The sequence below is a fragment of the Peromyscus leucopus genome, chromosome 5 (genome assembly GCF_004664715.2).
Source record: "Peromyscus leucopus breed LL Stock chromosome 5, UCI_PerLeu_2.1, whole genome shotgun sequence".
NCBI lineage: Eukaryota > Metazoa > Chordata > Mammalia > Rodentia > Cricetidae > Peromyscus > Peromyscus leucopus.
This window is the reverse complement of record NC_051067.1, coordinates 68,168,621-68,192,449: the sequence shown is the minus strand read 5'-3', so window position 1 is coordinate 68,192,449 and position 23,829 is coordinate 68,168,621. Positions and strand designations below refer to the sequence as shown.

Here is a 23,829-nt window from a genome sequence, read left to right as displayed (position 1 = left end):
AGAAACACATAGCCTCAGGAGGGCCTAGATCAATATCCACCAGCCCCTTCTGTCTCTTCAAAAGGGATTTCTATAGGAATGCCAAGGGGTAGAGCAAAAGACCTCCCCCTCACACAGCCAAGTGCAAACCCTCCCAATCACCTGTTAACCTCGCACATGGCCAAGCAATCCTCTAATGCAGTCCTGCTGGGTAAAGCAAGCTCAGATTTCACTAGGAAACATCTGTGGGCCTCCACAACTTCTGTGGGTCTCCACAAGAAGAGAAGGATGCAATAATATCTAGCACTATGGTGATATGCTCATTACTTAAGCAAAAAGAACCAGCGTAGCACCAACCTGTAAGCTTAGCACTCAGGAAGTTCCCTAAGTTCAAGACTAGTCTGAGCTACATAAATAAAATGCTGCCTTAAAGTAAACCAAAGAAAAGAGAAATGAGACTGCCTATATGATGCTCAATACTGGGAACATTTCACTTTAGAGCTCTGCTTCCAATGATAAGCTCTAATGAGCATCAAATTACTGCTAATACATTTTTAAAAGCCTTAACAGTGCATCAACCAACAAAAAGACGAAGCACAATTTGTAGGCAAGTTGTGATGACAAACTTCTCTGTCTTCCAATGATGTATTTATCTGAAAGAACTATCTGTAGTATATCACAGGACAAGTAGACAGTGGAAAGGCTATTTTCAGGTTGGCAAAAGCTGCTTCGTAGAACAATAACAGAATGATTATAACTGACTTAATTTCCCTTCAGTGACTTTTGGTTTGAATTCCCTAGCTTCTATTGGAACCAACCTTGATGCACTCCATTGGTTTATTGTTCCTTAAAAAATATGAACAAGAGCACTCTTTATCAACAGAGGCACAAACAGACTGCTTGGCACCAAGCATTCTTGATCTTTTGGACAGCCTAGCTCTAGAGACCTTGGGTGACTGCAGCAGTGAGAAAACAGCCACTGGAATGGCAGAACCTGGGTGAACAGAACTCCTGCTCAGGGAAGAGAATGGACAGTACCACCAGATGGTTCACTGTTGAAGCAACTTGTGGGTAACTGAAACTATTTTTAAACCATTTTGTATTATATTTGTACACTGTGAAGATGTGTCTTTGCCAAGGTGCCTTCTGACTGCTTTAATACAGAGCTGAATGGCCAATAGCCAGGTAGAAGAGGATAGGTGGGATTTCTGGGGAGAGAGAGGAAGAGGAGGAGGGGATTTTACCCTCAGACTTGGTCTTGCCTTACTGAGGAAAGGTCACGTGTCAGAATGTAGATTAATAAAAACAGGTCAATTTAAGCTATAAGAACTAGTTGGGGAAAAGCATAAGTTCTTTGATAATTAATAATAAACTTCCAAGTCATTATTTGGTGGGTGGCAATCCAAAGATAAAGTTTACTACAGGTGAGGATCACAGTATTAAAGGCCTGCTGTTTACATGCATAAATAATGCATTGTTTTGAAATTTGGTCTCCAAGTGAACTAAGGGAAAGAGACTGGTGCTGGACAGGGTACAGACTTCAAACACTAAGGTTTTATCTTTCAGATCCCCTTCTCTTCACTTTATAGGGAACTCCGGCAATTAAAACAATACACATAATTTCAGTCTTTCCTAGGATGAAGGTATGCACGATATCCTTCAGATAAAGTGGCCTAACTACTCATGAAAACTGTTACCAACAACCTAAATCTACACATATGACCAACAGAAAGGACTGTCCTCTGTAAAAGTATGAAGTGATACAGTTTAGTTAAGATCTTAGCTCTGAAGAAATATCAATACCATCTAGACAACAAGAATGAAAGCAGGCTCAAAGGCCAGCTACTAAAGGCCACGTTCAGAAAGGCCATTCATTTGCCCTGTTACATAACTGCACCTCTCCCTCCAACTGCCTGCTATGCTTAAGAGATTCTCAGTTTGTCAATGGCTAAACAATTCAAATCACATATACTAATTAGTGAAGTTTTTACCACTCAAAGAGTCATGAAGAAAATGGAGAAAGTGATGTGAGTGTGTGTATATAGAATCTACTTCTTCTAAGGAAAACCATAAACAACAAAACAAACCAACCCTGAATGCACTGTCCCTGTGCGACACTTCAATTAGTAAGTCGAGAAGCTTCTTAAAAGGTGTCCTTGACGGAGTGGTCTGCTTCCAGTCAATCCACTGACTGAGCTACTTCTGTGTAGAGCATGTCTATGTCTGTGTACTATGTCATATCTAAGAGGGACCCCAGGCTTGAAAATATGACAGCACTTGTTCTACACTGCTGTCTTTTGGTTGGGCATAATCAGTAGGCCACACACACACAACTCATGTGTAGGAAACAAACAAAATCAACTGAACTCTGTCAGAGACACTTTCTGTGATGTTGTTTAACTATTAATAATTTTCCTCATTTGTGCCATAGTAAACTACAGCAAATGTTGAAAGGTATTTATAAATATGTAGCTATTACTAAAGCAGTAACTGTTAGTATCTGTTGACCAAGGAGGTTAAAAAGAAAAAAAGAAAAAGAAAATGAGAAGGACTCTATTCCCAAAGTCAAAATTGCTGCCAACCTGATGGGGCATTAACGTCATTTAATGTAAATTAATGAATTTAATGTCATTTTGACCTCAGTGTAGGGAGTAGAGATCTCTATTTCACTAGACTTTAGATATCTCAAGTTGTGCTGAGACATTTAAAAACCCCATCTGATTCTCGAGGTATGGAGAGGAAAGCCAGCGTTTGTACTTCTAAGTCCTCCAGCCTCTCTCAGGAAACTAAACAGTCAACTCACTGTCTCAATCTAAATTTGTTACTTAGAGCAGGTTTTGAAATACCAAATGAACCCTTTAGCCATTATTAAACTCAACTTGCTGTCACTGAACACAGGCAGGGGTACTCGGGATGGAGGCCACACACCACAGTTTGCATCTTTTGTGGAAAGCTGGGAGGGGGGGCAGGACTGTGAAGAACTGAGGCTAGTCTGGGCGACTACACAGTAAGACTGCAGCAAATGAGGACAAGGAAAACTAAAAGAAAAACAAACTGTGACAGTCACGTTTTGAGGTTTAAGGTTTTGCTTGTAGATAAGCACAGGTAGAAAAATGGTGAACAAGAAATATAATGAAAGGAGAAATTTCAAAAAAAAAAAAAATCAAGAAAAATTAAAGTTTTCTCCTGCATTTTTTTTTTAACTTTCACTAATATGAACAAAACTGTTTATAGTGTTGGTCCAGAATACCACATGTTACTGAACAGAATACTACTACTGAGGGGAAAAGATCAGAAAAGCACTATGTAGTGACATGATTTTTAAAACTGTGAAATAAATAATATGCAAATTTAAGTTATCACATTAAAATTCCATATTGTTAAAACATTATAATTGTAAATTTCTTTTTAATGTATACAGGAAATTTCATGACACATAGACTGCTACCTTCTAGGTATAAATGGCTGTATCAACACCATCATTACAGGAAGTTTTACATGAATTAAGTATGTAAACCACCATATAACCAAGCTAACATCAGATGTGGTGATACAACACATGTGGAATAGTCATACCACAGAATATACCTGAATTACTGCAAAGGCTAGAGGCTCTATTGCTTCCCTGCCTAGTTCTCCAGCCTCTCCCAATCCCACTCAATGTATCTGTCCAATGCATCATCCAATGTATTGAGTTCATCTGATGACTCGACAGAGTCAATGTATCATGTCGATCTGATGATTCAACACTTACCTCAAGAGTCCTGAAGGTAAACACTTGCAAAATCCCATCAGTACAGAACACCATTAGGACAAAGTAACAAAAGAGTGAGCTATGTATCTCTTGAAAAGCAAGAACTGAACCCCAACTTTCAGCTAAGAAAAGCAAGGTCAGTAATAAAAAAGTAAACTCTTAAGTGGTTTATCTTTTTTATTTTTATTTTTGAACACAAAGTCTCCTATAGCCCTTGCTAGCCTTAAACTATGTAGATAGACTAGGCTGGCCTCAAACTCAGAGATCTGCCTGACTCTCTCTGCCTCTGAGTGCTGAGATAAAAGTTGTGTGCCACTAATGCCCTCCTATGTTTAATGCATATTTTATAAATTAATATTCATAATTATCCTGTGACAAAATGTCATCACCCCTCATTTTACTGATGAGGGAACTAGGTGTACTGGCTGGTTTTGTGTGTTAACTTGACACAAGCTAGAGTCATCAGAGAGGAGGGAGCCTCAGTTGAGGAAAGGCTTCCATGAGATCCAGCTGTAAGGCATTTTCTCAATTAGTGATCAATGGGCAGTGGGGGGTAGGGGGAAGCAGCCCATGATGGGTGTTGCCATACCTGGGCTGGTAGTCCCAGATTCTGTAAGAAAGCAGGCTGAGCAAGCCATCTGAACCTAGCCAGTAAGCAGCATCCCTCCATGGCCTCTGCATCAGCTCCCCATCAAGGATCCTGCCCTATTTGAGCTCTTGTTCTGACTCCCTTTGGTTATGAACAGCAATGTGGAAGTGTAAGCCAAATAAATCCTTTATCCCCCAACTTGCTTTTTGGTCATGGTGTTTTGTCACAGTAATATAAACCCTAAGACACTAGGCCTCAGGCTATATAGCCTGCCCAACATCATACTACTGGGAAGGAAAGATGGTCTTAGCTGGCATTTGAATCCAGGGACAGGGCTCTAGATAATGTACTGTCTTGTTGGTTAGCTTTGAACTCTATATATCAAGTAGCACTATGGAGACAAATTAAAGTTTACACCTTTTTTTTTTTTAAATCCCTTCATATATTAAATGCTTAAAATGAATACAAAATCTCTATGGACATTAAAAACACACAGTTTGTCTAAGGAAAAAGATAACCATGCTATGCATCTTAACTTCTCCTTGACTTAGTAGTATAAAAACATACTTTATCAGTAATAAACTACAAGTCTGAGTATGATGCTTCCCTAGTATGATGATTCCCCACTTCAGCCAAGATGTGAGTCATAACCATACTTAACTGTAAAAAATAGTTCATCAGGTAGAGGAAAAAAAGCTTCTGATAGAAAACTAAATACAGGCAGAGCAGCATCAAAGACTGAGAAGGTCCTCCAAAGAACTAAATACAGGCAGAGCAGCATCAAAGACTGAGAAGGTCCTCCAAAGAACTAAATACAGGCAGAGCAGCATCAAAGACTGAGTAGGTCCTCCAAAGAAGTAAATACAGGCAGAGCAACATCAAAGACCTGAGAAGGTCCTCCAAAGAACTAAATACAGGCAGAGCAGCATCAAAGACTGAGAAGGTCCTCCAAAGAACTAAATACAGGCAGAGCAACATCAAAGACCTGAGAAGGTCCTCCAAAGAACTAAATACAGGCAGAGCAACATCAAAGATCTGAGAAGGTCCTTCAAAGAACTAAATACAGGCAGAGCAGCATCAAAGACTGAGTAGGTCCTCCAAAGAACTAAATACAGGCAGAGAAGCATCAAAGACTGAGAAGGTCCTCCAAAGAACTAAATACAGGCAGAGCAACATCAAAGACTGAGTAGGTCCTCCAAAGAACTAAATACAGGCAGAGCAGCATCAAAGACTGAGTAGGTCCTCCAAAGAACTAAATACAGGCAGAGCAACATCAAAGACCTGAGAAGGTCCTCCAAAGAACTAAATACAGGCAGAGCAACATCAAAGATCTGAGAAGGTCCTTCAAAGAACTAAATACAGGCAGAGCAGCATCAAAGACTGAGTAGGTCCTCCAAAGAACTAAATACAGGCAGAGAAGCATCAAAGACTGAGAAGGTCCTCCAAAGAACTAAATACAGGCAGAGCAACATCAAAGACTGAGTAGGTCCTCCAAAGAACTAAATACAGGCAGAGCAGCATCAAAGATCTGAGAAGGTCCTCCAAAGAACTAAATACAGGCAGAGCAGCATCAAAGACTGAGTAGGTTCACCACAGTAACAAAATGCTATGACTGAAGTGTCTGCAGAGATACTGGAGATGTGTTTCTTCAACTCACTGAACAAACGTAATGGTAAGACTTCAGACCTGAAGTTTACAAGCTGCCCACCAGAAGGCTGGAAGGCTGATGTTCAAGGGCACAAGCATCTAACCCATGTGTTTTAAGCTTGTTCTGAGCAGTACTACAGTTGAAAAATAATTTACTCCTTGACCCAGAACATTACCTTTAATACCTGAGATGGATTCTGAGTGTTTATATTTTAGAAAATTCATTTCTTTTTAAACTAATTACTGGTCTTCACTAATATACATCCATAATGATTCACACAGTTGAGAAAATATGGAACTATAAACTGAAAACGTAAACTGGGTGAGTACAAAAATGTGAATAACCAAAATTTGAGAAGCTTAGAAAGTTTCAAAAAAAAAAGGTCAAAGAAGAAGTAGACTCAAAAAAGCTAATTTGTTGTAAAGCAAAAAATGAAGGAAACCGATGAAAGCAACAAGAAAAAGAAAGAAAAAGTCAGGACACACAAAGAGAAAGAAGACAGGAATATTAACTGATGTCTTACCAGGAAGAAAAAAATCAGCAGCTGTAGTCCACACACCAAGAAAAAAAAAAAAACTGGCCAAAGATGCTGTAATCAGCAAACGTGTATTTTACAAATATAAGCAATATAAAGACATTTAAGGTAAGAGACCGTCATCAGTACCAATAAGATGAACAAATATGAGATAAGTTTATCCCTCTCTTAACTTTACTGCGTACTGGAGTTAAGTTGTACAGCAAACACTATGCCACCATATTCTTGGAGGTTTATTAAATACGCAGATATAACAGGAGTCACAATCCGGCAGCATAAAGACAAGTGGTGGATGCAACTGAGCTGCAAGTGTGTGCATTCTATAGGAAATGTGGCATTTGCTGTCTTAGCTGACAGCACAAAGAATCTATGTTCCATTCTCTAGGAGGGTGTCATAAAAATAATGCAAAAAGGAAGATAGGAAGTCAATAAAGAAAGGAATTCTTTCACAAAAAAGTCACTTAACTCTAAAAGTGGAAAAGAACAGTGCAACTCCCACCAGAAGCCAAGCAAAGGAAACACAGTCAACAGTGAAGTGGCAGACCTTACCACATACATAAACGAACGATACCACATCAGCAAGTTCCACCAAGCATCCCAGTCAATTTAACAGGGCAAGTTTCACAGTGGGCTCAAAAAACACAGCAGTGTGTTCTTATGTAAGAGATACACATGAAAACACAAAAGGTCTGAACAAGATTGAGGCAACCTTAACCTCAGGAACATTCACAAAGCATTATACAAGTATGGAATACAAGTTTCCTCTCCAAAGGTACATGGACCTAAAGAGATAACAGAAGCATCATTACTCTCAATAAATCTGAAACAAAATAGAAACCTCGAGGTTTTTACCACACTAGGAAACAAGATTATGCTATCAAAAACAAACAGACTCAAAAATCAAAACTAAAATTATGTGCAAACTAGGCAACAAACATCAATATTCAGTCAAAAAAAGAAATCACACAAAAATGTAAAATACTTCAAATTGAATAAATGAAATATAACACATCAAAACAAGTGACTACATAATAACAAAAGGGACATTTTCAACTCTGAAATGCTTATATTTGACATGTCCTTCAGGGTCTAGTAATAAAAGACAAACCCAAAGTAGAGAGAAAGGAAATAATTAGCAGTAGTTTAGATTAAGCAAAGTTTAAGGACTCTACTGAACTTCAAAACTCACCATGGTTATAAGGTCATAACTGAGATTATGGAAATGGCCTAAAGATCAGTGCAATAGAACAAAACACAGAGATAAGGCTCACTTTTTTTTTTTTTTATCACAATCTGAGTTTCTACAAGGGCTCCAAAGGAATCCACTTGAGGGAAAATGTCTTCAGAAAATCATGTGGAAGAAGTAGATGTCTATGTGAAAATACGGAAATTCCACCCCTATTCACATCACAACACAAAATAAATTGAAGTCTATCACAGACATTAACAGAACAGGCAACATTTCTGGAGGAAAGGAACAGGTATCTTGAAGTTACCAAAAGCAAAGAGCCATTACAAATACCTTGAGAGCTGGTTTGATGGCAAAAAGTTTAAAAGTTGCCTGGCGGTGGTGGCGCACGCCTTTAATCCCAGCACTCGGGAGGCAGAGCCAGGCGGATCTCTGTGAGTTCGAGGCCAGCCTGGGCTACCAAGTGAGTCCCAGGAAAGGCGCAAAGCTACCCAGAGAAACCCTGTCTCGAAAAACCAAAAAAAAAAAAAAAAAAGTTTAAAAGTTTTTTAAATGGGTAAGGAATCTGAACTGTCTACAAATAGCAAGTAAGGACATGAAAAATGGCATGGCCAACTCTCACCAGAATGACTAAAATTGAAGGCTGACACCATCAGTTGCTGGTAAGGCCATGGAACACTGCTGCCAAGAGTATGAAGAGAATGTAGCAACTCGAGAAAATAAGAGCAGTTTACCTGTTCTTTGACTTAGAAACAGCTATTTTACATTTAAGAGAAGTGGAAATGTCTATGAAAGTTCTCACCGGGTAGAGAGAGGAGTGGCTCGGAGTGGAGCATTACTTACCCCTTATTAGGCCCTGAGTTCTATGCCCTGGACCATAGGGCTGATTGTCTTTTGACTACTCATAGTGTTTTAACCCATCAGGATATAAAGGAAGAGTCACAAGAGAGTCATGGCGAACACTTTCAATGGGAAAAGCTGTTCAAAACTACATTGAAACATAAACTAAGGCAGTATCAAAGAAAAGAGTGACAAGAGCCTTTACAAAAATATGCCACCAGAATGCTAAGAACATATTTGCTGAACCAAAATATTCAACAGGAAGAGTGGAAGACTGAAATAATCTAAGACTAGAACCTAGTCCCCAATAAGAAAATGTTCATGTGCATCTTTGACAGTCACCTTGGCATACACTGACAATAAAATGTACAGAAAAACAAAGGAATAAACCCTAAAAATAAATAAGTAAATTCCCTAGGACCAAAAAAGGTACATCTTTAAATTGAAAAATTCCTGAGAACCCACAAAAATGAATGAAAAAAAATGTACATGGAATTACATCTTTTTGAAACTTAAAATTACCAAGATAAAGAGATAATTCTAAAAAAACAAAAATAAAAAAAACAAAGAACAACAACAACAAAAAAAAGCCCCTACAAGATAGAGAAAAATAAGTCAAGATGCTACAGTTTTACTTAGCAATAGTGGAAGGTGGAGGTCAAGGCAATGTCTTCAAAATTCTAAAAGAAATGTTTTCCAATTCATAGCTAAACCAGTTATAAGTCAAAAGTAAAGATAAGTGATATGTCTCCAGACATCTGAAATTGAAAAAAATTACAATTTATAGATACCCTTTTTGGTGGGGTGCAAACAGAGTTCCTCTCTTTCCATAACCTTGGCTAGCCCTGAACTCAGTATGTAGACCAGGCTGGCCTTGAACTTGAACTGAAACAGATTTGCCTGTCTCTGCCTCCCAAATGCAGGGGTTATGTGTGCCATCATGCACAGCTCTATAGATAACTAACTATGTGACATCTTTTAAATAATTGTATAGTTCTTTTGTTTGTTTGTTTGAGACAGGGTCTCTCTACATAGCCTTGGCTGTCCTGGAACTCACTATGTAGACCAGGCTAGCCTTGAACTCACACAGATCTGGCTGACTCTGCCTCCCAAGTGCTGGGATTAAAGGCGTGCGCCACCATGCTCGGCTAAATTTGTATACTTTTAAAAGGAAGACGTAGTGTAAGTACAGAAAATCACTAACATGGCAGCAAGCACAAGCCCAGAACTGCTATGTACTGGAGATGCCAAAAGGAAGGCAAAGCATCAGCTGGGTGCGAGTCGGGCAAAACGTGAGAGCCAGGCTTTGGACACTGCAGAATCTCTCAGCCAATGAAAGGAAAACTAAGATGACCTGTGATTTTCACTCTAGTAACAAACTGAAGGAAAAACAGTAAGACAATTAGAGCAAACTATCGCTCAGGATAACCAAATTTTATCCTCACAATAATGACAACTCGAGGTGTAGAACAAACCAAAGGTCTGTAACACTGGGATGGAGGAAGGGAAACAGGCAGTGCCTTTTTACCAAAAGAGGAGAAATGATCATGGCTAAAATTCCTATCTAGACATACTACTCAAAAAGAATACAGCACTGGAAAGAAATGTTGAGAGTTGAAAGACAGATTCATGCATTAAGATTTTAGCATTATTTCAGTTTAAAGTATAACCTATATGTTACTACTATACAAAATTTTATGCTGAATGAAATAAAACAAAACAAACAAAAAGGCAAAAACTAACACCCAAAGTAAGTATATTTTACCAGGTACTGTGAATAAAACAGTGAGTAAGAAAAAGTTCATGCCTTAGGGAGATTTTTTCCACTGAGTGAACAAAACAACAGAGAAATTTATAATACAATTACAAACAGTGATAAACATTACCCCGAAACCAGTAATTACACAGAGTTAATGCTATGCCAGAAGTATGTTGCTTCTGGTAAATCTGTCAAGGATTGACTCTAACTAGTAAGTCTCTTTTTTTTTTTTTTTTTTTTTTTTTTCCATTTTTGAGACAGAGTTTCTTTACGTAACAGTCCTGGCTGTCCGGGAACACAATATGTAGACCAGGCTAGCCTCGAACTCACCTGCCCCTGCCTCCTGAGTGTTGGGATTAATAACTAGTGAGTATTGATCAGAAATCTGGATGAAATTAAGGACTGGACTTTTCAAAAGTAGGATACAAATACACTCTATGAGACTGGGAATAGATTTTGTTTGATGTGTAGAAAACCAGTGAAAATCTAGAATTAAGAACAGAATTAGCCCAAAGGAAAAGGTTAGGACACCAGCCAGAAGGAAAAGCAACACTTATCAACAGCTGATGGTGCCCAGGGGGACAACACGAAATTGGCTAATGAGAACAAAATGAATTAGATGACAAAATAAGTTATTGCTTTTTGGTTATGAAAATGAACTATGATTAAAGCCTTATTTGTCTTTTTGGCTAAACAAAAATCTGATGACAGGTATGTACAGTCAAAAAAGACCAGGCCTATGGACCTTAGAAAAATTTTAAAATGTCAGTTAAAAAACAAAACAAAAAAACTTCAAAACTTTGAGAGCTTAAGCATAACACACACACACACACACACACACACACACACACACACAAACATTCATTTTATAAGAACACACATGAACAGCCACAGGCTATTTCTTCCAATGATAATTTATCACCTTCTATTATAAATAAAACAATACAAAGTTCCATCAGACAATGCATGGTTTGGTAAACTTATCCCCAGGAAGATATCTCACATGAAAGGATGCTTGGAGCTCTTTAGAAACCATAAAAACAAGGTAAGAGTGAGGACTTACTGAAGGAAAGATAGAAAAGAAGTCTGTAGGCTACTGTCAGCTCTTTCACACTGGCCTCGCCTTACAACCATTGCCACTGATGTCCACCCCACCCTAATTCTAACTTAACCGGTAGAGTGAAGACTTGGACATATTATTCCAATAGTCACCTCTAACTGGGCACCACTACACAAGAATTGTACAATGGAAAAAAAAAGGAAAATGCCAACACTGGTAACATTGTTTATACAGGAAACAAAAATTCCAGACTACTAAATGAATCTGATCCCATTATTCCACCTCAGGGAAAACACCTAAGGACCACAGTCTTCACGGGTTCCCACTGCTCTCTTATTCAGTATACCATCTTGGTCAGCATGTAAGAACCTCAGTGATATGGTTTCCTGGCTATTGCTTCAATCTCATCAAGTGAACATCTGTACAGCCTAATTAAACTATGCTCAGTCTCTTCTCATACATGAGTCCATGTGCCTTCACCAATATGCCCAGTCCTACTCAGTCTACCTTGCATTTGTCTCAAACTCCCATTCATCATCAAGTCCAGGTATATCCTACCCTGAAAGTCTTCGAGGAACCACCTGAAAACGATCACGTGCTTCCCTGGCACCATCATGCCACACTTAGAAATGTCTATAAGCAATTTCCTCCACTAATTCTTGCGTGTTCTGCGAGCACAGGGTAGGCATCTTGTTTGTTCTTAATCTCTGTAGTTACTGTGTCGACTTTGGAGGACTGGTTTACCAACTAAGAGAAATTGATCATGAATGAGAGAGCATAAAGTGACGTAACCACTAGTTCCAATTTCCAGCAGGAAGGATAAAGACATTGCAAGTAGTAAGGGGGCTATGGAAGCTCAAACAATTTTGTCAAGATGGATGTGGACCACATGAAGGCTTTCATCATCTTCGATGATTGCCCTTTTACTTCTTCCCCCTTTCTAGTCTGCCTATGGACTCCTCTAATGATCAGAGATAAATCCCAGCAATAACCAGACTATAAAGGAAGAATCAATGCTTTGATCATTTTTATTGCTTAGGCTAGGGGGTGGTGATATCATTGTGTAATTTATTTGTATTTACACAAATTTAACTGTGTAATCAATATATAATAAGATTATATATTGAAATACTCCTTGACATGGTACATTTACAAGCATTAGAAAATGTTAAGTTGCCAAAATAAAAACAAGTCTTACATTTATGGGTAACACCACTGGGAGCTGAACTCTGGACACTTTGAAGTCTCTTAAAAAGGGTATTTATCGGTGGTATTTGCATACATACACACGTTAGTGTGCTTGCATGTATTCATTCTCATAAACTTGAAAAGGGCTTTTTAAAAATCAACCCACAGAACAAGTGAACTAAAGTCATTTACATTCATTTCATGGTTTAAATCCACAAAACAGGTAAGCACCTTAATGGTAAGAAATCGGTACTCATAAAAACAAAACTAGCTTATAAATCACGCCCTACAAAATGAAACAAATGGAAAAAAAGCAAAACAAAACAGGTCTTAATTCTCCGAAACCATTCTGTTACAAGAATGCCCAAGACTTTATCTCTGGGCCCCATTTCTGTCTGGTACTAACTCTTCTCAAGACATCATTCTGACTCAGAACAGGTTTTACAACTTCTAGGTATTTCCTGACCTGTTCTAGAATAATTACGGCCACGTAACATCTTACACATAACCGAAAGCATTTAGTTTTTTTTTTTTTCCAACGCCTACGGGGGTGGAGGGAGCTGTGCCTGTGTGTGAAATTTTCAGAAACCTGTACACCTGAATACTCACTCCTGAGTCAGACGTCAGAGCCAAGTCAGACAACGTGGAGGTGCACTGGCTTACACAAGAGGAAGGTAAACAGTGCAAAACTAGTGTTTCGTGTTAAAGAAAAGGAAAGTTTTGGGCTCCTGTGGAGACACTTTCCTGCGGCTAACCAGACCTAAGGCTGGTTCACTGAGGCGGAAAAGGCCCGCAAACAGAATGCAGGAATCTGTTTCCACCTTGCCAAGCTAAAATCCGCACACGCATGGGATTCCCGGCCACCTGGTGCCTCCCCTGCCCGGGCACCCGGTCCCCAGATCCGAGTTCTACCCTGAGCCGTGCCCAGATCTCAATCTGGACTTCCCGGCGCCGCGTCCGCCAACCCGCCGGCCTCACCTTGGTTACAGAAAAGGCTCCACAATTTAGCGAAGATCAGCCCCATCATGAGCCCCGGGCGGGACGGGCTCCCTGGGCAGCACTCGGCGGCAGCTGCCGCGGCGCCCGCGGTGGAGCCGAGGCGAAGCCGAGGCGGAGCCGCCGAGCCTCCGAGTCCCGCGAAGCTTGGGTCCTCCGCGGAGCCGGGAACCGCCGCAGACTCCTTTGTTCGCAGCGCGCTGAGCCCAGCCCCGACCCGTAGTCGCGCCGTCTGCGCCCACCTACCCAGCACAGCCTCAACCGGCCGCGAGCCCCGCCCCCGTCCCGCCTCCCCGCCTCAGCCCGGGACCACCCATCGCCGGAAGGTCGGCGCGTGACGTCGGCGCGCTGACGTCAGCTGGCGCTCGGACGTGGCGGGTCCTCCCCGTGCACTTCCGGTGGGTGTCCCGCGGGCCGCTTGGCGTCAGCGGGGGCGGGGAGTGGCGCAGCCGGGGATTTCCTCGGCGCGCGCTCCCTCTCCCGTCACTCTGAAGAAACGCGGACCCGGCTCCCCGGCTCCCGCGGTTCCCCCCGCGGCGTCGCTGCTGCTGCCAAAAGCTTGCAGAAACTCAGCTTGTGCGGTCCTCCGGCTGCGCGGGGAGGAGTGGGTTTTCATTCCTGTCCCCCCCCCCCCCCCCCCCCAGGCTGGCAGTCTCGGGATTCCAGCGTGATTCTTAATTCTTAGTAGAACTGATGGGGACAGGCGCGCTGGAATCCCTGTAGCCAGGATGCAGTTAAGTTTCTGATACCGGTCGTTGATCGCAGAATCCTTACCAGTTGGAAAATGGAAGTCTCATGGGCCGGAATAGTCCTTGAGGCCACCTGGCGGGCCCCACATAACTAGATAAGGATTTTTTTTTTTTTGGTTTTTCGAGACAGGGTTTCTCTGTGTAGCTTTGCGCCTTTCCTGGAACTCACTTGGTAGCCCAGGCTGGTCTCGAACTCACAAAGATCCGCCTGCCTCTGCCTCCCGAGTGCTGGGATTAAAGGCGTGCGCCACCACCGCCCGGCAAGAAGGATTTTTAATAGCACCATAACCTATTCCATGACCTCTTCTAAATAAAACAAGTGAGTGTGACTTAAGATGCCCTCCTGGTGCTGCGCTTCAAAGACCAGTGAAGACTTAGGTGCAAGATCATACTCGCTAACTTGTTGACACTAAACCCTAGCTCCAGTCTCTCATATGGAGGAAAAGATGTACTGATCTTTCAGCATTCAAACATTCAAATCATTCAAACTTAGCTTTAATGACCATTTCGTTGGACCATAAATATAAACGAGTTTATAGTTGTGTAAGCAGGTTTAAAGGGTCATGTCTGCTCCTGATTTCATTATTAAAACGCCAAGTTTAGATTCTGTAACGCCCCTTTCAGTTGAGAATTTAGAAATGTGAAAGTTTTACTAACCGGAAGGAAAGGAAACCTACTCTGACTAAAAAAATTATGCTGACAAATATAGTTGAATATTATTTAAACAAATATGCTGATGTGTGTACTGATGTTACAAAAAATGGCACTTAAGTTTATGCTGTGCACTTGTATTGGCTATATATATTAAGTTGTAGGAATGTTTATCAATAATTTAATGAAACTAGAAAATTCTGAGAATGTACTTTTTAAATGTAGCTCATACAAACTAAATACTTTTTCTTTAAATATCCCTTTAAGGTTTTGTTTACACTAATTTCAGTGTTGCCTTTGGTATAGAAGAGGTAACATTGTTCTATAGAATGGTGCCATTTGAAAATGAATATAATTTGAATTCTTGAGATGAGAATCACTGCATGAAAATATCAGGAATATAGGCTATTGTGTTACGTGTTGATTGGAAATGACAACTTTCACTAAAACAGTATCCCAGTAAAAACTGTCCAACAAAATATTTGAAAGGTTTAAGAGCTAAATTAGCAAAAAAATAAACTGAAATTTCAAGGAACTCATGGAGCTTAAAAAAGCAAAACTTTGTAGATTTTTCATAGGAGGAATCATTATAAACTTACCAGATGATACTTGGAAAAACTTGGTATCTTTGGCATTGAATTCAACTTATTAATCAGTTAAGTTAGATCAGTTTGTACAGAGCTTGAAAAAAAGCCCTCGGGGAACTGCGTGTTCTGCCAGCGAAGGAGGAAAGCCACTCTTCCAAAACTTAACCTTTCTCAAGTCAATTGGATTTCAGTTCAGCTGGTCGGTTTCCAGAGGAGTTGGGATTGATTGCCCATCAGGAAGTTCTCTTCTGCCATATGGTCAAAGAAATCAATATAACTTCATTCAGTAAATACCTATTAGACACTTTTAGATGCTGTAGGTGATTGATTGATGCAAGCAATTTACTATATCATTCCTGAAAGTAAGAAAGAACATATTGATAAATTTCTAATGAAGTTGTCTTTTAGAGTCACAAAGAGGTTACATAAATACCCTGAATTTCAGAATATTTCCTAGGCCAAAATATCTCTAACTCTATGACTCCGGTCATCACTTATACAACGAGATATGACATCTCTCCTCTGTACTTCAGGGATCACCACAGTCAGCCTTCTCATAGTCTGTAAATGTTCCTCCAGCTGGTACGGAAGCTCTCACCTTGTGCAGTGTTATCATTTGGGGGCATGATCACTCTCCTTCCTGGTTCAATGGAAGCCAAGGAAGTTTGTAAAAGTGATTTGTGGGAGGATAGGATTTTGGACATGTTCTAGTTCTCTCCTCTTTAGAAACCACTGTACCCTGCCCTTTGTTACAATCCTGTACCTTCAGGTGGGACCTATTACACACTTTTTTATAACTTCATTAAAACCCAGAAATCTGCACTCATGCCTCCCTTACATAAACTAGTTAATTCCTGATGTGTCAGAATTTGGGTCACTTCAGTTCTTCCTGCTGAGTGAAGACTGACAGCCATTCCTTCAACATGGGTGATCATATCATCTAACACTTAGAGAAGGTTGGCCTTTTCCAACACGCTTTAAAGCAGGTTATCTAATGTGCAGTCTTTAGTAACACCATAAAGCATGACATGTTATCTCCATTTAGATGAGAAAAATAAGGTGTAAGAACTCTTAATAATTTGCCCAGTGTGCAAGAGCCATCATATGAATCATAGCAGTCTAGATTGGTAGTGAAATTCTTAACAATTAAGAAGATATGGCTCATTCAACAACTTGATAAACTCCATCCTCTAAAGTTAAAGGCATTTTATTTTCAGAATCTTTACTGTTTGTTTCTTTCTCAACTGGCAAGGATACATTCAGGACAGGACAGCAGGGATTTAGGCTTGGACTGGTGGATCTTCAGAGAGGTCAGGCTTGTAGCCAGTTGTGTTGCTAATCCTCAACGTTTTGTAATCACAGCAAGAGAAATGAGGAGGTTCAGGTAAGGTATAGACTATAATTTATAGAACTAAAGATGAACAAATCCAAAAGCTGATGTGCTTAATCCTGGCAGCATTCTGAACTAGATTATATTCATTCTTTGGCTTTCCAGACACTGTAGGTCCTAGTTTGTATTTTCTCAAATGACAACTGTATTTGAAAGCTGAGATACTATATTTACAGGATTAGATTTGTGGCTAAATGGATGTGTGTAGAAGTCATGTTGTTTTTATAGAACATGTAGGATTATCAGGAGGAGCTGAGTGTTGTGGTAAATGCCTATAATCCTGTCTCTCACAAGGTTGAGGTAGGAGGATTGTGAATCAAGAACACCCTGGGCTAAATAAGGAGGGTCTGTCTCAAAAACAAACAAACAAACAAATGCAGCTAAGGAGAAATTTTAGATGCCCAGCATTTGTGTTTAAAACAAAACAAACAAACAAACAAACAAACAAAAAAACAGTTAGGCTGTAGTCAGATTTTTCTTTGGGATGCCAGCTAACAACAATATGGAGACTTACTAATTATGAAAAGTTTGGCCTTAGCTTAGGCTTGTTTTTAACTAGCTCTTATAAGTTAAATTAACCCAATTCTATTAATCTACATTCTGTCACATACAGGCCACCCTGCTTCCTCCTGTCTTCTCCCCACCTCTCCTCGTCCCTGTTCCTGTCACTGTCCCTCCCTCCCTCCCTCTGTACTCCCCTTCCCTCCCCTAGATTCTCCCTTCTACTTTCTCTCTTTGCCTAGAAGTCCTGCCTAAACCTGCTGCCTAGCTTGACCACTCAGCTTTTTTTTTAAAAGATGTATTTATTTATTATGTATACAGCATATATGACTGCAGGCCAGAAGAGGGCACCAGATCTCATTACAGATGGTTGTGAGCCACCATGTGGTTGCTGGGAATTGAACTCAGGACCTCTGGAAGAGCAGTCAGCGCTCTTAACCTTTGAGCCACCTCTCCAGCCCCTCCGCCCCCCAGCTTTTTATTAGAGTAATTCATCTTCACACAGTGTACAAATATACCACAATACTGGGCCAGGAGTGTGTGCAGATCCCTGGAGCTTACTGGCCAGTCAATCCAGCTGAATCAGACAGTTCCAGATTCAGTGAGAGAACTTGTCTCCCCAAGATAAAGTGGGGAGCAACTGGGATTGCTACATTGATCTCTGGCTTTCACATGCATATGCATGCATATGAACTTACACCTGCACACACACATTTGTACACACACACACACACACACACACACACACACACACAATTTGTGCTCATTCACACAAATCCAAGAGAAAAGCAATGAAAGAAAAAGGAGTAAGTTGCCTTTACTGCAGAAGTCTAGAATCCAGAATTAAGATTCTGTTCCCAGGATCAATCTGAAATAACATCCTCAGAGATGAAATGAGGTCAGGTTGTGGTAGAAGAAATAAAAGGTGAATATGATAAAATATAAAATGAGAGAATTAGATAGAAACTGGAGGTTAGATAGAAATTGGTTGCCCTTTTTTGCATTGGGAGTGAAGAAGCTACTTTGAAATCAGTGTTTCTTCACCATTTAAGAATATCACCCTTGTTGGTAGCCTTTCTAAAATCACCTCCCCTTCACCTTGTGACCCCTCCTCATGAAATTAAATAAGGATTAAATCTTCTTATGTGAAGTTCAATTTTGGAGTGCCATAAACAAGCTTAAAATGATGGGATTATATCTGAGATGTATTCCTTCCATCAGTCCCTACCTGGGGGCCATACAATCCCTTTAAAAATGCATAGCCTCAGTGACTTCTGCATGCCTGTATTCCTATAGGAGTCTTCCTTTGCTTAGACAGTACATGCACACTCTACCAACTGCAGATTTATGACATGTTTTCTTGATTTTAGTTGTACAACATCAGCACACCTACTCATCCACATAACTGCCACTACAATCATATCTAGCCAAGATTAATATAAATATCTAGTCACTGTTCAATGTTCTGAAGTAGTGAACTACTTTATATCAAATGTATGTTTAACAGTCATTTCCTTTTCTACTTCACAAAGGTGTCTGTGTTCGATTAGTCATTCAGGGAGTGGCCTTTATATGTCAAACAATGAATACACTATGTGGAAATGAAATTTCTCCCTCCTGGAGTCTACATTCCAGTTCTGGTTTTCTTTATTTCTAAAGATTTCTACTGCAGCTAATGTCAGGGCCACTACAAAATCACCTGTCAGAATTCCCTTCCTTCGTATGGTTGGCTAGTCCTCTGAATCCTCGCCAAGGCATCCATGTTGCCACAGGATGCCGCTTACCTGTTCTACCTGCCAGACTGCAGCAGAACGGGCTGCCCTTCCCAGGCTGGACAGTGTCTACTGACAGCGGCAGGATGGCCGTGACAGCAAGGCTAGAGCACACATGAACACACAGCCTTCCCCAGAGCTTGGTTCATCCGGGCCTCATGTTGTTGTCTGAGTCTGGGTCACCTCTGCTGCTTTTATACCGGTAGCTCTCTGTTTATGTCAGCTCAGCTATAGACCTAGAATACAGCCATATATAATAGGAAAAATAGAGTGTGGTGGGAATTTTGGGTGGTGCAGCTGCCCGTGAAGTACCCATCCTGCTGTATGTAAGTAAGCCTAGCAAACAAATTTATTTTTCCAAGCTTGACTTGTCAAGTTTTTCTTTGGTCACTTCACTCTTCTTATTTGGGGTGAATAGATGTTGTCTTCTCAGGAAATTCATGTAGTGTTTTCAAAACATGTGTCTCTTGGACATTTTCTTTACTGATTTCAGATGATTTGATCAAGAAAGAACCCCATGCATTCACTGAAGATACATGATACTGCGGAAAGACTGGGTATTGGTTTCTGAAAACAACTTACTGGTCCTAAGTCTTTTTTTTTTTTTTTTTTTTTTTTTTTTTTTAAATGAGATAATGGAAAGTTCTTTCAGCTTTTGGAGCCTTGGTTTACTCATTGAAAAACTTGTTTATAACCATGTTGCAGAACCATGGCAGAGTGCCATTGCCACAGTGTTTTCACCTAATAAACAGCTGGCATGACATGGAAAGGAGCAGGTATATATTTTTTTAAAGTCAATGTGAAAACCTAAAAGATTTAAGAAAACAAAACAAAACCCAACAACAACCCTTTCCTACAGTTATCAATGAGATACTGCTCAGAACAACAAAAAGCACAAAACAAAACCAAAAAAAAAAAGCAAAACAAAACCGCTCAGCGGCAGAGACAGACTGCCCATCATGATCAGGTATACAACAGCCCTGTGGCTTTTTGGTTACTTATTTTTAAATCCCTTTCTCCTCACTACGATAAGGAAAGTCACATCAAGGCTCTTTTCGCGCTCTAAAGTACGTTAACTATTAGCCTTATGACTAATTGTAAAGACTGTTAGGGCTTTTAAGTTTTACCTGAGTACTCATGGGTGTTAGCACATTGAAAAATTATGGATATTAGGGCCAGAGAGATGGCTTAACAGTAAAGAGCACTTGTTCTTGCATAGGACCCCGGTTCCATTGCCAGCACCCAAATGATGGCTCACAACCATCATAACTTCAGTTCCAGGAGATCCAACAGGCAAGCACGTGGTGCACATACATGCACGCGGGCAAAGCATTCATACACAAGACGTAAATACATTTTTGTTGTTTTTTTTAAAGAGAGGGTTGTGTTGTTTCACAGCTGATATTCAGATTCGTGTGTCTGAGGGAGGGAAATAACTTCATGAAATCCAAGGTCAAATAAATTGTGGCCTTCCCTACTACTTGCACCGGGGACACAAATTGTAAATCTCCCTCAGACTAGCAAGGTATTCTGCTCTTTCCAGGCCGGGAGCCCCGTGGTGAATCAGGCAAAGAGCGTTCCTCGCAGGAACCCTCCTGGGTCAGGACTGGAGGTGATTGGCAGTTGCAGATGGGGCGTGCACAGAAGAGTGAGCTGCAGGCACCGGAAGTGACGCGACCAGGAAGCGACTTTCTGAGCCCGAGTTGGGGGCGCGGTTTTGGAAAATAGTATGTCAGAGTGGAAGTCGTCGCTAGCCGGTTTCCGATGTGCGTCTAGGTATATTTATTTGTCACGAAGCCGTCTTTTGGCTCAGCGTCTCAGTGGCGTTCGGAGTTTTCTCACAGCATCCTAGAGAACGACAAATCCTGGGCCCTGCTCACTCCTGAACGCAGCCCCTCAAGGCACTCTGCTCGGCTATTGGCTGGCAAGACTGTTCGCTATAATTCCGAAAGAAAGAAAGAAAAAAGAAAAGAAAAACACAAACAAAAAGCTTCCCAACAATTTTCTTGGACAACTTCAAAAAGACAAAAAGAAATGCCTGTTTTTCCTAAGATATCTTTGAGACCTGAAGTTGAAAACTATCTCAAAGAGAGCTTTATGAACAAGGAGGTAGGTCATATAAATAGATATTTGCAACAATTCAAGTACAGCTTCTCGGGAAGCAGAAAGAAAACAAAAAGGGCAATCTTTACAGCCTTGGTTTTTGACACTAGACTGTTAGAATGTCTTGCATTGATTCTTACTGAGATACCATGAATATATGTGCTCGAACTTAGATATCAGGAAAAAAAGTGTTATGTGCTTACCAGTACACTTGGTACTGAAGGGAGAGCGAAATCAACAGGGAAAGTTCCCTGGCCACAAACCTCTAGATTTCACGGAGAAGATGGACAGGTTCTTTTAAAGCGCATGCTCTTGGACTCAGTTGAGTGGGGCGCACTGAGTGCCTCTTTAAGTTCTCTCAGTTGTTTGGTTGTAAACCTCTACATTTTAGTCTAAGCAGTCTTGGTAGAGTGATTTGGTCTCGTTTTTAAGAACTGAAATCAGAGTCCAAACTGACCTAACTGTCAAACAACTAAAGCTCAGATGTAATGAAAGAAAAAGTCAGATTTAGATCTTCAAAGCTTGGTTTATTAATTAATTAATTAATTCATTCATTCATTCATTTATTTTACTTATTGAGATAGGGTTCTGCACATAGCCCTGACTATCCTGGAATTCACATCTTATACCAGGCTGGCCTCAAACTCACAGAGATCGGACTGCCTCTGCCTCCTGAGTGCTGGGATTATAGGCGTGCCCCACCATACCTTGATGGAAAGCACTATTTTCTTATGAATTACCTTGAATTAATCTCACTGTTAAAGCTTAATTTACTCCGTCAAAATGGAACAGATTTAAACGTACTTTCAAAAGTTGTCTTGGGCATCAAACTTAAGGGAAAGCAGCTATGTTGGTTTGGCAGGGAGGGAGTCTTCAAAAAAGTGTCAGTTACTTGTTACCGGACACACTTAACACAGAAGTTCCCAGTGAATGGGGATTGCCTTCTCAACCACTGAGCCACCTCTCCAGCCCCTGGGGATTGCCTTCTAATGAAAGGTTCTTACATGTTCTGATCACCCTACCCTGCCACCCCAGGCAACTTTGATGTTTTTTCCTAAATTTTTGATTTTCTAGCAAAACTAAATCCACTACATGCTTTTTATTTTTGAACATTATTGGAGCTGGGATTTTAAAACTGATTTCTATGTCTTTTTCCCTGATTATGTTAAGAGGATAGACTATATGGAAAGAGAAAGTGTTTTATGTTTAGCTCAAGGGGCCCTATAAAGTGTATGTTAAGAGAGGAAGGAATATTTAGCAATCATTTTCAGCAGTTTTATACCCAAAAGGTATATGAATTTTAAAAAGAGAAACTGTTGTCAAACAGTTTGGAAAGGAAAGAAATAATATCAAACAAAACTAAGCCTTACATATGTTAAGACTGATTGATACCCATTGAAATTGAAATCGTGGTTCTTTTCATTTCAGGTTGTGTCTGCCTCAAGCAAACAAGAAGCAGAGAGGAAATTTGAAGCTCTGCTCATTCACTTGTCACACCCTCCGTCCTTCACAACTGTCAGAGTGAATACACACTTAGCATCAGTTGAGAATGTCAGAGGTCTGCTGCTTGAAGAGCTTCAGAAGGTTTGTTCACCTGTAACATATTAGGCAATCACACTTCTATACTCTTGCCGCAGTGTGCTCCATCAAAATCCCATGAACAATATAATATTCCAATTTTTTTAAGGTTCTGAATATTTAGAGTTTATTATTTCATAATTTTTAAACATTCATAGTGGAAGTGTTATGGAATAAGGAATATATTTTAGACATAGAAGTATTACCAGCCGGGCGGTGGTGGCGGCGCACGCCTTTAATCCCAGCACTCGGGAGGCAGAGCCAGGCGGATCTCTGTGAGTTCAAGGCCAGCCTGGGCTACCAGGTGAGCTCCAGGAAAGGCGCAAAGCTACACAGAGAAACCCTGTCTCGAAAAAACCAAAAAAAAAAAAAAAAAAAGAAGTATTACCTTTTACATGCCTTTAGTATTCAATTAAATCATATACATCAATGATATATTGACAGCATTTCAACGGTACATGTCAATTAAGTATACGCTATAACTGTACTTCTTAATATATTTACACTCAAAATAGAACCCTACTGAATAAAGAGATATAAACCTTTGTGGATATTTCAGTTTTATAAATAAGGAAATTAAGTTATAAATGTTAAACTATTCTAAGATTATAAGAGGTGAGGTTAGAATGGGCCTGGAACTTCTGAGTCTAAGTTTATTATACTTAGGCTGAGACTCTAAGCCCTACAGGCTTTATCATTAAAATATATGAAAACGTTCCTTCTGATGTGTAAACCTAATCATATAATGAGTAGCATATAAATGATTAGGAGGGTTGATTGTGCTTTAAGATGAGTTCAGAGATGTGAGGAGACCTGCTAAGTAGTTGTAGAATCATAAGTGTTTTTAAAATAATTTTGGGGTGAACGAATGAGTTTATTGGGCATGCTTATAGAGCATGGGTGAATGGTCCTTTTAGGAGAGTGAGCGACCCTGAACAGCTAGCTGCATCTGCAAAGTCCC

The 23,829-nt window shown here is 40.2% G+C and overlaps 2 protein-coding genes across 2 annotated transcripts in view; one reads left to right on the top strand and one right to left on the bottom strand.

Annotated features, from left to right (window-relative positions):
• Arl5b (ADP ribosylation factor like GTPase 5B) overlaps positions 1-13,798 on the bottom strand; it is a 31,821-nt gene extending 18,023 nt beyond the window's left edge. The window contains exon 1 of the mRNA XM_028870491.2: positions 13,520-13,798. Coding sequence (XP_028726324.1) covers positions 13,520-13,568 — 49 coding nt within the window. The 5' untranslated portion in view covers positions 13,569-13,798. The remainder of the gene's footprint in view (positions 1-13,519) is intronic.
• A 7,078-nt stretch (positions 13,799-20,876) lies between these two features.
• Nsun6 (NOP2/Sun RNA methyltransferase 6) overlaps positions 20,877-23,829 on the top strand; it is a 62,671-nt gene continuing 59,718 nt past the window's right edge. Inside the window, exons 1-2 of the mRNA XM_028870506.2 lie at positions 20,877-21,296; positions 22,719-22,874. Of these exons, the coding sequence (XP_028726339.1) occupies positions 21,222-21,296; positions 22,719-22,874 (231 nt within the window). The 5' untranslated portion in view covers positions 20,877-21,221. The remainder of the gene's footprint in view (positions 21,297-22,718; positions 22,875-23,829) is intronic.